Below are 13,526 nucleotides of genomic sequence, written 5' to 3' on the forward strand. Positions count from 1 at the left end.
ACTTGAACCCCCCAACCTTTTGGTTGGTAGCGAGCACATTAACCATTCACACCACTGATGGACTCCCTCTCAGCACCTCAGACTTCCCAGTTACCAACGTTTAGCACCAGGGCCCACCCTAGGCAGTCACTGATGCCCTTCTTGACCCAGGTCTGGGGATGTCACTGTGTACCCAGGCTTTTTCAGGGTCCCTGACATCCCACTGGAAATGCTGGTGGCATGGTGATTAAGAGCTACGGCTGCTAACCAAGAGGTCAGCAGTTTGAACCTACCAGGCGCTCCTTGGAAACCCTATGGGACAGTTCTACTCTGCCCTATAGGGTGGCTGTAAATTGGAATCGACTTGATGGCAACAGGTTTGGTTTTTGGTTTGGACAGCCCACTGGGCCCCAGGGTCTGAGGAGTTCCTTGTCTCAAGTATTAAGGGGGGATAGCTCCACCTGGCCCAAATGGGAGTGTGGGAGGAAAGCTGGAGTATCTCACCGGCCCCCAGCAAGGCTGGGTTAAAGACTCCCTCGATGGTCTCACAGGCACTCCCGTCGCCACCACACACACGGCACTTGTCTTCACGCAGGTCAGAGCCTAGGACCCGGTCACAGCCCACGTGCTGTGAAGGGTCGGGGTGAGGGTTCAGTGAGGTGCCTACCCGGCCCCCCATGCCCCTCTCCTGGGGATCCCCTCCACCTTGCACTCGCCGCTGACGCAGATGTCCACTGTGTCGGGGCGGCAGGGTGTCCCGTCCACCACGGCCGCCGCCCGCTCCGTGTAGAAGTTGAAGCCCTCTGCTAGGCACGTGAGTGAGCAGGCCTTCACGCCCCCTGGGGGGCACGGCCCCGTCACACCTTGGGTCCTGGGACCCCTGCCCTCTCCCCTGGGGACATGAGGGCAAGAGGGGCAGAGCCTAGGCCCAATGTGGATGGGAGGGCTGGGTGGTGGGGGTTGGGGGGTGGCTCCCAGCATCCAGTTGCAGCACTATGGAGCCCAACTCCAGGCACTCTGGCTGTGCTGGTGAAGAGGGCTTAGGGTAGACCCCATGATGCTGCACCCACCTGCTGCTGGACACTCCCATGCCAGCCTTGGAGCCCCTCCCCCCTCACCTCCTCTGTATGTCTTCCATGTGTAGAACTTTCCACGGAAGGGGACACTGTCAAACTCAGAGCACTGCATCTCCCTGAAGTCCTGGGAGCCTGGCGGACAGTCCTGGGGGCATGGGAGGGAGGGAGGCCAGGTGTGGGGGCTGGAGTTGGGGCGGAGGCCCTTGCAGAGAAGGGCCAAGGCTAGGGGGAGGGAGGCTTGGGAGGAGGCTGTGCTGGCCCAGGGGAGATGGATGGTGGCCTGGGCTAGAATGCATTTGAGGCAGGACTAGGTGACTCATATGGAGACAGTGGTGGTCCAATGGTAAGATTCCCGCCTTCTATGCGGGAGACCCAGGTTTGGTTCTTGGCCAATGCACCTTAAGTACAGCCACCACCGTCTGTCAATTGGAGGCTTGCATGTTGCTATGATGCTGAACAGGCTTCAGTGGAGTTTCCAGATTAAGACAGGCTAGGAAGAAAGGTTTGGTGATCTACTTCTGAAAATCCAGTGAAACCCTATGGATCCCAACAGTCCAATCCATAATCAATCATGGGGAATGGTGCAGGACCGGGCAGTGTTTGGTTCCACTGTGCATGGGGTCGCCATGAGTTGGGAGGCCAATCTTATAGCAGCTAATGACAACAGCAGGTGACTCATTAGAGGTTGGGGTGAATTAGGGATGACACCTGGGTTGCAGACGACAGTGGGGCCTTTGTTGAGAGAGGGGCCTAGATACGAGCAGACTTTGGGGAAGGTTGCTGAGTTGTTTTGAACTTTATGCATATCAGGGACCTATGGCATCCTTGGAGACATGAGTTACCCTGGTGACAAGTGGTGGGCAAATGGGTATATATAAGACTCATCTGCATCCATACCCAGCCATGGGGAAACCCAGCATTCAAGAGACAGTCAAGAAAAAGCCCTTGGAAGAAAGGCCTGGCGATCTACTTCTGAAAAATCAGCTATTGAAAACCCTACAGGGAGCACAGTTCTACTCTGACACACATAGTGTCGTCATGAGTTGGAATCAGCTTGAAGGCAACTGGTTTAGCTTAAAAGACAGGGTGCAAGCCAAGAGAGTGAGGGGGTGACTGGAAGCGCAGGGAAGAAAAGGGGCTTCAGAATGAGGTGTTGGTCCCTGGGTTAGAGGGCAAGTGGAGGAGAATGCAAACATGGCCACTGGGCTTAGTGAGAGGGAGCTCTTTAGGGAAGTTGGGCCGTGGGAGGAGGGGGCAGACTGGGCTGGAACTGCAGAGGGTTGTAGGGTCAAGCAACTATTTCAAGGGGGGAAGAGCGACCTGCTGAGTTTGAACATATAAAGAAAAGGGATGTTACCATGAGAGCAGAAGAAATGGATGGTGCCCAGCTACCATTACTGAACATTTTGGTCAAGGACCCAAAAGATGGATCTGGATCAAAAGGAGGGAAAGCGTGGAAGTGAATTTCAAACTCAAATAGGAACCAGACTTACTGGATTCATTGAGACTGGGGAAACCCCTGAATCTAGTGCCTGCAAATAATCTGTAAACCTTAAGCCAAAACTACCTCGTGAAGCCACTGTTAAGCAACAGTTTAGCCCAGTTAATAAAAATGTTTGCCTCGAGCGTAATGCTCCTATACAGAATTATCTATCTGAGCGTAAACTGGTACAGTTCATCTAAAGCACAAATGAGAACTTGAAGGGGTGGAGTCTAAATTAATGATGATGAAGCAATCTGGGTAGACAATGAGAATGGTGACCCAATGTGAAGTATGGAACAAATGTTAACTAACTCTCCATGGAGAAATTGTGAATGGATGTTTGTTTGGTTGTGTATACTGCCACAAAAATAAAATATTAAAAAAGTATATATTGCCACAAAAATAAATATTAAAAGGAAAAAAGAAGAGGGAGAATCAGAGGGATCAGGTCCCTGGGGTGGTGCAACGAGGTGGGGTCCAGGGACAGGTAGGGGTGGAGCAGATATGGGCGCCACAGGAACAGGGGTACACGGCTTGGGGTCCTGGGGGTACTCACGTCTGTGTTGCAGGAGCGGTGTCGCCGTCTCTCGCCCAGGCAGTACTTGCCCCCTATGGTTGGCCTGGAGGAGGGAGGGGAGGAAAGAAATGGGGTGACAGCGAGGGGACAGCCCATCTCCCCGGGGAGGGGGGAGTGCTCCTGAGGACTGACCTGGGGCTGTCGCAGTGCCTGCTGGAGGAGGACACGCCTCCGCCACACGTCCGGCTGCAATCGCCCCACGGGGTCCACGGGCCCCAGGCCCCGTCCACGCCCTCTGGCCTTGACCCGAAGGGGACGCACACGCGCTTGTAGCACCACTACGAGGATGGGGAGCGGACACAGGGTGAGTTAGGCTCCGCGGGCACATGGTGGTTCGGCGCCCTACCCCTGTCCCAAGCCACTCTGGGACGGGGAGGAAGGACAGGGACCAGGCCGGAGCAGGCAGGTAGGAGTGGCTGGGGTACGGGGGCATGGCCTCAGATAAGGTCAGGACCTGGGGCGGGCCCAATCCTTAGGCAAGCGGGAGGGGCACGGTTCCCCTGGGGGCGTGGCGGGCTCTCACCCCCTTGTCGATGGTGTGCGTCTGGCACAGTGTGCCCTCGGCGGCCGGGATGCTGTTGGTGATGCACCGGTTGCTCTTGCTCAGGCACCACAGCTCGCTGCAGACCTCCTGCGGGCCGAGGCGCCCTCTCAGGCTCGCCCTCCCTTCCCCCTCCCTTGGGTAGCCCGCCCGGCTTGGGAGGACCCAGGCGTCCTGGCTGCCAGCCTGGGGCAGGGCCCCAGCGCTCCTTTCCTGGGTCTCAGCGGGTCTTCTTGGGTCCCCTTTTGGGGCATGGCTTGGAACCCCTCCTCCACCAGTAATCTGTCCTTAAGAAACACCTACGGGTGTCACAGATTCCTTTAGGCATTTTTTGGTCCCCATTTTACCATGAGAAAACCAAGGCTCAGACAGGTAAGGTCACAGCTACCTTACCAGTAACCACTTTTCAGTTCGGCCCCTGGTGCCTCCTGAGTTTCTGGAGGAACCTTGGGACCTGCTAAGGGCCGAATAGGAAGGGATCTGGCTTCCTCTTGGGCTAGCTGTTATCTGTTGGGGTTGAGGGGATTCCAACTCACAGAGACCCTATTTTTGGGGATAGCAGTGGTTCTGAAAAATCAGGCCCAGAAGGTGCCCCAAGTCAAGGGCCCCATCTCTGGTTTTCCCAGCTAGGTGGTTCTCCTGGTTCCTCTCCCTAAACTGGGGAAGCCCCCCCAAGTTTTTAGGCTATGGGGGACTGAGGAGGGGACAAGGCCAGGCTGGGTTTGTGTGAGATGTTCTACGTTCTCCAGTGAAAAAGCAGCCTACTGTTTTCCTGTTTGAATCCTGCCTGAGCTTCCCCAAGCCTGGCAGCAAACCCTATCCCTGGTCAGGCCCTCTAGCTTATATATTGCTCACCTCAAAGGGTCTTCCTCTGAGAAGGGGAGAGCCATCTGTCTCTTTGATAAAAATGTGCACTCCTGTCTTTGAACCTAATCCTCCCAAGCTTTGAGAATTTGGAATTGGACCCACCAATGGCTGTAGGAAGGGCTATGCTTGCACATAAGAAGTCTGGAGGGTTGTCTGCTCCTTCACATCTGCTCCAGAGTGTCCCTGCCTTTTGCCCTCTCAGAGACTACTTCTTGGCTAAAAACTTGGCCTGTTTTTCTTGCTTCACTAAGCCCATGTCCCCCTGGCCATTTCTAAAAATATGTTAGGCCCCAATCCCACTTCTGACACCTCTTCCAGAGACCTGTCTATTCCAGCTCTGCTTTAGGCCTCTTCTCCATAAGGAGGCACTGTGGTATATCTGAATGAATCTCAGGCCACTGACTTGCAACAAAATTCCCCTCTCTGGGCCTCACTTTCCTAATCTACAGGATGAGTAGGCTAATACCTGCTTTCCTACATTACAAGGCTGTGAGATCCATGTGACAGGGCAGATATGAAAGGGATTGAATAAACGCCCCGTTACCAGGTAAAAATGACCACAGCTATACTTGGATCAGGGACTAGGCCCAGCTCTTTATATCTGTTAAGCCATTTACCTGTAGTAAATAATTCCCCCAATTTGACATACAGCCAGTATCAACCCAAGCTTGATGTTCTGACAGGTTCCCCCTCCCCTGCCTTCTAAAACTTGCAGTCAGAGAGAGACCTGGGTTCAAATTCCAGCTCTGCCATGACCTCGAATTGTGATCTTGGACAAACCAACCTCCCTAGGCCTCAGTCTCTTCATTTGTAAAATAGGGATCATAGGATTGTCCAGGGTTCAAATGAGATGATCCATATAACATGCTTAGCACATAGTGAGTGCACAGTAAATGTTGTTAGGATGCCCAGGACACAGCACATCCTCAGTAGATTTTGGATTCTTTAGTAATTCCTTGGAGGGCCTTGAAGTTACCGGCCAAATTAGGGCCGGGGGCAGGGGCGCAAGAGTGGAATGTTTAATAGAAATTGTTCCAGGGTTTGTTTGTCTTGCACTGGTAGCTGTTCAGTATTTGTGAACCAAGAAAATGAAGTGAGGGCATCTTAACAGCCACCCAGTGCCTGCTTTGAGTTGCCATAGCATCAGCTTAAACATGGCTATACAAGCTTTTGCTCTGATCCTTTGAATCTGGAGGCCTAGAGGGTTGAGGCTGGGCCCAGGGCTCTAGGAGTCGGGGCATGTTTTTAGGGAGCTAAAGGGCAGACCCTGGCTGAGCAGTAGCCCCCAGTGGCTGAGGCAGGAAGCCAGCAGGCCTTGAACTTCCTGGATCCAGCTGGTGGTGCTGTGGGATCCTGGCTCCCTCTCTATGCGTGGATGGGGCTTCGGGAACTGGGTCTAAACCTTTCGAGAGAGGGGGAGTGGTCAAGAGGCTCAGAGCCCATCTGGCCAAGGACTGGTGCCAGAAGCGCCCTTGGGGCCATGGGGAGTGAAGACAGGGCGTCCCTGGAAGGGTCGGTCCAGTGCTCTGCCAAGCAGGGAAGGCAGCCTGTCCCCAGGGAAACTGTCTCCACCATGTCTGGCCATTTAGTTAAAAACTGCCTACCTATGGGTCTTGAGACTTTGGTCCTCTGCAAGCTGAGGTCCTGGACAGAGAGTGGCTTTCTCAGGGCTCTCCCCAGCCCAGCCCCCAAATCTGGAAGTGTCTGGAGAACCAGGAGTCCCATTCTAGGAAGCCTGTCTTATTCCCGAAGATTGTCTGTGACATCTGTACACCCCAGGCACCTCTGTCCTCCCAGTCCTCCCTCCGCCAAGGGCTCACTCCCACCCTGTTGGTTGTGCCCTCTCCCCTCCCAGGAAGGAAAGCAGGAAGGCTCTCTCTACCCCGTATTTACACTGACGCGATTTGACTCCATGCTGGAAACGGCACTGTTCATCTGCATCGTAGGCCTGGCCAGGCGCCACTGTTGGGTACACAAAGTCCTGTCTGGGGGGCCGGTTGTTGAGGCACAGCCCCAGGCCCGAACTGTGGCAAAAGAAAGGCACCTGTCACATTTGGGAGGCTGCAGGGGGTCCCAGGGAGTGCCCTTTATCTCCCTAGGTGAGAGAACCCTTCCCAGATGCAGCCCTGATTTCCAGAGCCTAGCCCCCCAACATGAGTGCAACCCCCTCGGCAGGCCAGGGGAGTATGTCCTCACTCCAGAAAGCTGGTGATGTAGTCGCGGCTGCAGGATGACCACACGAAGGGGTTGGTCTTCATTGTGATGTGGGCAGCCATGAGCTTGGCTGGGTCCTGGCCACGGGCACCACAGCTGTTCCCCACGCCATCGTGGTTCATGCCGAACCTGCAGAGAGGGGTGCTGGCTCTGCTGGGCGCTAGGGAACCCACCCAGCCTCTCCACCCTCCACTCCTGTGTCCCCAGGCCTCACGTGTGTCCAATCTCGTGGGCAATGGTGAACGCTGTGGCCAGGCCAATGTCCTCATTGATGCTGCAGCTCCTCTCCCGCTCACACATCCCACCCACGGGTGCCAGGCCTGGGAAACGGGCACGTGGGGTGGGGCTGGGGGCTCAGGGCTGGGCTGGCCAGCCCTATCCACCCTGCCAGGTCTCCCCCCAGGGCCAGGGTCCCCCAGCCCACTGCCTTCACAGGGGCCTGAAACCTATGGGGCTCGGGTACCTAGCGTGCCACAGGGTTTGTTCTTGTAGATGCAGATGTCATAGCTGTGGAAGGAGACGGGGGCAGTGAGGGGAGTGGGTTGCCTTCCTAATGCCCTTGGATCCCCCACGCCCATCTCTGGGGGCTGAGCTCTGCCTGGACTTGTAGTCTCATACACTGCCCCCAGATGACCTTGGGGATGTGACCTTGGTCACGTGTGTGACCAAATGAATGAATGAATGGCAGAGTGAGTAAGTGCATCAGTGCTCAAATGGTCCAATATCCCCTCCACACATCTGTATGCTCCCAGCAGCCCCTCCCTGTCCTTGGCTCCCCTAGGGGTGGCTGAAGCTTCACAGCTCCTCCCACCCCCAGTTTGGACCTTGGTCGGTCCCCTAACCCAAGTCATGGAGCCCTCTGGCCCTCACCGCGTGATGAGTACTGCCGTGTCATGGTTGGCCACGCCGTTCTCCGGGATGGCGTTGCCGTGGCCACTGCGGTTCACAATGGATTTCTGCCACTTACAGAAGCTGTCCAGGGACTTCCCAGCATGGTGGGTGATCTCCAGTGTGGGCTGGGAGTGGACAGAGTGAGGCACGTGGGTGCCAGTCACCCTGAGGGCAGGCAATGCTGCTGTGGAGGGGAAGGGGTAGGGCACCCGCACCTGGTCCTCTGTGAGCAGGATGAGGCGCGTTACAAGGATGTTAACGTTGTTTCCCAGACTTGAGTCCTGAAAAAGTTTGGCAACCTGACCTCCAAGAAACAAGAGAGACCGAGTCTTAAGAGGAGCCCAGAGTAAAAACATAAATGAACCAAAAAACTCAACAACAGCTTGCTTTAATCAAGTGCCCACTGTGTGGTTGGGCTCAGGCTAAGCCCACTACATGTATCTTCACATATGTAGGTGCTATCATTATCCTCATTTTACAGATGAGGAAACTGATGCAGAGAGGTTAGGCCACACAGCTGGTAGGTGTCGAAAGTGGGATTCGAGTCCTGGTACACCTGTTTGCAAGGCCCTGGTTACTTACCAGCACATTTCTTTTCAACTCAGTCCCACTCAGTTTGTCTGTCCACCTGGCCTCCACCTGTCTGCCCACCCTCAACTGGCTACCTTGACTGTCTTCCCCAGAGGTGGCCCGAGGGATATGCAGATATGGCCTCCTTCTACAGCTTTCTAAAGGTACCAACTTGAGCACTGCCCCAGGAACTACAGGGAGGCAGGAGGCTCTGGAGAGAGCGGTCAGAGGGAAAGAGAAAGTGGCCCAGGAGGTGAGTGGGACACAGATGATGGGGGGCCAGGAGGTCAGGCTGTGCAGGAGCCCTGGGCCATTCTGCCCTATATGGAATGCCCCTGGAAACCCTGGTGGGAGGTTTTAGGAAACTCTGAAACCCCAGGAGGCAGAATACAGTTGTATCAGAGATTTTATGTTGACACACTGGACTGTCTGTCTACCAATGCTTTGTCTTCTCATTTTGCTGCAGTGAAACAAGAACACCATTTATCATTACATGCCAAGTGCTTTCTACCTAGCTTCCCACACGCCAACCCTTACCCTATGAGGTATCAATTGCTGTTGAGTGGATACAGACTCATAGCAACCCCATGTGTGTCAGAGTAGAACTGTGCTCCTTAGAGTTTTCAGTGGCTGATTTTTTGGAAGTAGCTCACCAGGCCTTTCTTCTGAGGTGCCTCTGGGTGGACCTGAACCTCCAACATTTCAGTTAGCAGTTGAGGGCTTAACTGTTTGTACCACCCGGGGACTCCACCCTATGAGGTGTTGTTATGTTGTTAGGTGCCGTTGCATCGGTTCCGACTCCTAGCGACCCTGTGGACAACAGAATGAAACACTGCCCGGTCCTGTGCCATCCTCACAATCGTTACGCTTGAGCCCATTGTTGCTGCCACTGTGTCAATCCATCTCATTTAGGGTCTTCCTCTTTTCCGCTGACCTTGTACTTTACCAAGCATGATGTCCTTCTCCAGGGACTGATACCTCCTGATAACAAGTCCAAAGTATATAAGACATAGTCTCACCATCCTTGCTTCTAAGGAACACTCTGGTTGTACTTCTTCCAAGACAGATTTGTTCGTTCTTTTGGCAGTCCATGGTATATTCAATATTCTTCACCCTATGGGGTAGATACCATTATAACTGATTTTACAGAGGGGGAAACTGAGGCTCAAAGAGGTCTTTTTTTTTTTCCATTCCAAACAATATTTATTTTCCTTATGGCTGTTTCTGCCTCTTTCTTTTCTTATTGTGCTTTAGGTGAAAGTTTACAGGGCAAATTAGTTTCTCATTAGAAAATTTATACCCAAATTGTTTCAGGGCCTTAGTTGCAATCCCACACTGTGTTGACACTCTCTGCCTTTCCCTTTCCACCCCAGGTTCTCCATGTCCATTGGTCCAGTATTCCTTTCCCTTCCTGACTTCTTGTCTTTGTTTTTGGGCAGGTGTAGCCCATCTGATCTCGTATACTTGACTGATCTAAGAAGCATTCCTCAAGTGTCACTGTTTATTTTATAGGCTTGTCTAATCTTTGGCTGAAAGGTGAACTTCGGGAGTGGCTTCAATTCTAGGTTAGAGGGGTGTCCGGGGGAAGAGGTCAAGAGTCTTGATCAGAGTCTAGTATGGGAACTGAGTATGTCTACGCATGGGCTGGGAAGGTAAGCCTGCATGAATTTATAGGTAGGTGCTTGTCATGGATTGAATTATGTCTCCCCCCAACCCCCGCAAAATGTGTGTATCAGCTTGGCTAGGCCATGATTCCCAGTATTGTGTGGTTGTCTTCCATTTTGTGACTATAATTTTATGTTGAGAGGATTAGGGTGGGATTGTAACACTACCCTTACTCACCTCCCTGATCCAAAGTACAGGGAGTTTCCCTGGGGTTTGGCCTGCACCACCTTTTATCTCTTAAGAGATAAAAGGAAAGAAAAGTAAGCAGAGAGTTGGGGACCTCATACCACCAAGGAAGCAGCACCAGGAGCAGGGCGTGTCCTTTGGACATGGGGTCCCTGTGCCTGAGAAGCTCCTTGATCAGGGGAAGATTGAGGACAAGGACCTTCCTCCAGAGCTGACAGAGAGAGAAAGACTTCCCATGGAGCTGATGCCCTGAATTTGGACTTTTAGCCTACTTTACTGTGAGGGAATAAACTCCTCTTTGTTAAAGCCACCCACTTGTGGTATTTCTGTTATAGCAGCACTGGATGACTAAGACAGTGCTTGTGTGAGTAAAGCAGCCCTGGTGGTGCAACGGTTAAGCGCTTAGCTGTTAGCCAAAAGGTTGGAGGTTCGAACCCATCAGCTACTCATAAAGATTAACCAAAATCAAACCAAACATATTGCAGTTGAGTCAATTTGACTCATAGCAACCATAGGACAGTGTATAACCGCCCCACAGAGTTTCTGAGGCTGTAACCTGTAGAGAAGCAGATTGCCACACCTTTCTCCTATGAAGCGACTGCTGGGTTTGAATCGCCAACCTTTAGGTGAGCAGCTGAGCATTTTAACCACTGCACCACCAGGCCTCCTTGGTAAAGATTACAACCTTGGAAGCCCTACCGGGCAGTTTTACTCTGTCCTATAGGGTTGCAATGAGTTGGAATCGACTTGACAGCAATGGGTTTGGGTTTTTTGGCTTGTAGGAGAACTCAGCATGTAGACAGATATGTGCTCATGTGTGTGTTGCTAATCTTAAAGAGTGCCCGACAGCTGTGCTTATTTTTATATGTTGTTATTGTTAGGTGCCTTTGAATCGGTTCCGACTCATAGCGACCCTATGTACAACAGAATGAAACACTTCCCGGTCCTGTGTCATCCTCACAATTGTTGCTATGCTTGAGCCCATTGTTGCAGCCACTGTCCATATTCTCGAGTCTTCCTCTCTCTAACTGACCCTCTACTTTACCAAGAATGATGTCCTTCTCCAAAGACTGGTCCCTCCTGATAACATGTCCAAAGTACGTGAGACCAAGTCTTGACATCCTTGCTTCTAAGGAGCATTCTGGTTGTACATCTTCTAAGACAGATTTGTTTGTCCTTCTGGCAGTCCATGGTATTTTTGATATTCTTCGTTAACACCGTAATTCAAAGGCATCTTCTTTGGTCTACCTTATTCATTGTCCAGCTTTTGCATGCATATAAGGCGACTGAAAATACCATGGCTTGAGTCAGCGCACCTTAAACCTCAAAGTGACATCTTTGCTTTTTAACACCTTGAAGAGGTCTTTTGCAGCCAATTTGCCCGATGCAATATGTTGTTTGATATCTCGACTGTTGCTTCCAGGGGCGTCGACTGTGGATCAAAGTAAAATGAAATCCTTGACAACTTCAATCTTTTTTCCACTTATCATGATGTTGCTTATCCAGTCGTGAGGGTTTTTGTTTTCTTTATGTTGCGATGTAATCGATACTGAAGTCTTTGATCTTCATCAGTAAGTGCTTCAAGTCTTCTTTGCTCTCCGTAAGCAAGGTTGTGTCATCTGCGTATCGTAGGTTGTTAATGAGTCTCCTCCAATCCTGATGCCATGTTCCTCTTCGTATAGTCCAGCTTATTGTATTAGTTCCTCAGCATACAGATTGAATAAGTATGGTGAAAGGATACTACCCTGCCATACGCCTTTCCTGATTTTAAACCATGCAGTATCTCCTTGTTCTGTTCAAACAACTGCCTCTTAGTCTGTGTACAGGTTCCACAAGGGCACAATTAAGTGTTCTAGAATTCTCGTTCTTCAGAAAGTTATCCATAATTTGTTATGATCCACACTGTTGAATGTCTTTGCATAGTCAATAAAACTCAGGTGAACATCTTTCTGTTATTTTATATCCCTGGTTCCATGCCCTCTTCTGAATCCAGTTTGAATTTCTGCCAGCTCCCTGTTGATGTACTGCTACAACTGCTTTTGCATGATTTTCAGCAAAATTTTACTTGTATGTGATATTAATGATATTGTTCAATCATTTCCACATTCTGTTGGATCACCTTTCTTTGGAATGGGCACAAACGCGGATCTCTTCCAGTCAGTTGGCCAGGTAGCTATCCTTCAAATTTATCGGCATAGAAGAATGAACACCTTCAGTGCTGCATCCATTCCTTGAAACATCCCAATTGGTATTCTTTCCATTCCTGGGGCCTTGTTTTTCACCGATGCAGTCAGTGCAGCTTGGACTTCTTCCTTCAGTACCATCAGTTCTTGATCATATGCTACCTCCTGAAATGGCTGAACGCCAACCAATTGTTTTGGTACAGTGACTCTGTGTAGGTAGCATTATTCTCCCCATTTTATAGATGGGTAAACCAAGGAACAGAGTCCCTGGGTGATGCAAGGGGTTAAGCATTTGGCTGCTAACTGAAAGGCTGGATGTTCAAATCCACCCAGAAGTGCCTTGGAAGAAGGCTTGGCGATCTACTTCTGAAAACTCAGCCATTGAAAACCCTATGGAGCACAGCTCTACTCTGACTCACATGAGTTGCCATGAGTTGGAATCAACTTGATGGCAACTGGTCTTTTTTTTTTGTAAACCAAGGAAGAAGGATAAAATAAATTACCCAAGGTCACACAGCTAAAAAGTTGGCAGAGCTGAGATTTGAACCCAGGCAGTCTGGCTCTGGCCTCTAAGCTCCTATCCACTGCACTCTGCTATATCCCCTCATTCAGTGCCAAGTGCAGCCCTTTGCACTTACCCCGTCCCCTCTCCATTCTATTGGTCTGGCCCAGGTCAGGGACTGGGGGTGAGTGGCAATACCCCCTCCTCCTGACCCCACCCAGGGAGGGGGAGGCACTTACAATGTTCATGACGGCCAGCACGTACTGTTCCACATCTCGGCGCCCATGGTAGGCCACCATCATCTTGTCAGCCACCACCAGTGTCTCCACGTAGCGCTCTCGGTTGACCGAGCGCTTCAGGCCTGGCTGGCCTCGTTCCGTCTCGTTCCCCAGAGGCCTAGCGGGTGATGGCTTCAGGGTGCGCAGCCACCACGGCCGCCCCTTCCACGGTTTCTCGTCTGTGGGACCCAGTATAGCAAGTGAGTCACCATCCTTTTACAACCCCCTGCTTAATTGGTTGTCCCTCTCACCAACAGTTGGGATGGACAGTTTCTAGTCATCTTGCTCCTGTTATTATTGTCCACTACCTGTCTGATGGTACATCTGCCTAACTGGCTATCAACCACCTCACGATCTGATTGTACAAGTACCCAACTATGGCCCCACTATCCGTAAGTCTAGCTCTACAATGGTGTGACTGTCCTGCTGCTACGCTTGTGGCAGACATACAACCACAGTCAGTTGCACAAAGTTGGACGGTGTACTACTTGGGTGCTTGTACAACCAGCTGGGC

General features: G+C 51.7%; 1 protein-coding gene across 5 annotated transcripts in view; it reads right to left on the minus strand.

Annotated features, from left to right (window-relative positions):
• The window catches only part of ADAMTS10 (ADAM metallopeptidase with thrombospondin type 1 motif 10), a 30,688-nt gene that overhangs the window by 5,443 nt on the left and 11,719 nt on the right, over window positions 1-13,526 (minus strand). For all 5 annotated transcript variants that reach the window (XR_010321215.1, XM_064280523.1, XM_064280525.1 and 2 more), the window contains 13 exons: window positions 12,974-13,191; window positions 7,844-7,927; window positions 7,608-7,753; window positions 7,201-7,244; window positions 6,952-7,057; window positions 6,720-6,866; window positions 6,406-6,547; window positions 3,639-3,746; window positions 3,248-3,393; window positions 3,095-3,158; window positions 1,098-1,200; window positions 685-818; window positions 484-607 (listed from right to left, as the gene is read on the minus strand). Coding sequence is in view for 4 of the 5 variants with exons in the window: in XM_064280523.1 (XP_064136593.1) it covers window positions 484-607; window positions 685-818; window positions 1,098-1,200; window positions 3,095-3,158; window positions 3,248-3,393; window positions 3,639-3,746; window positions 6,406-6,547; window positions 6,720-6,866; window positions 6,952-7,057; window positions 7,201-7,244; window positions 7,608-7,753; window positions 7,844-7,927; window positions 12,974-13,191 (1,566 nt within the window). In the remaining variant the exon portion in view is untranslated. The remainder of the gene's footprint in view (window positions 1-483; window positions 608-684; window positions 819-1,097; window positions 1,201-3,094; window positions 3,159-3,247; window positions 3,394-3,638; window positions 3,747-6,405; window positions 6,548-6,719; window positions 6,867-6,951; window positions 7,058-7,200; window positions 7,245-7,607; window positions 7,754-7,843; window positions 7,928-12,973; window positions 13,192-13,526) is intronic.

This window comes from Loxodonta africana, chromosome 3 (genome assembly GCF_030014295.1).
Source record: "Loxodonta africana isolate mLoxAfr1 chromosome 3, mLoxAfr1.hap2, whole genome shotgun sequence".
In the NCBI taxonomy this organism is placed as follows: domain Eukaryota; kingdom Metazoa; phylum Chordata; class Mammalia; order Proboscidea; family Elephantidae; genus Loxodonta; species Loxodonta africana.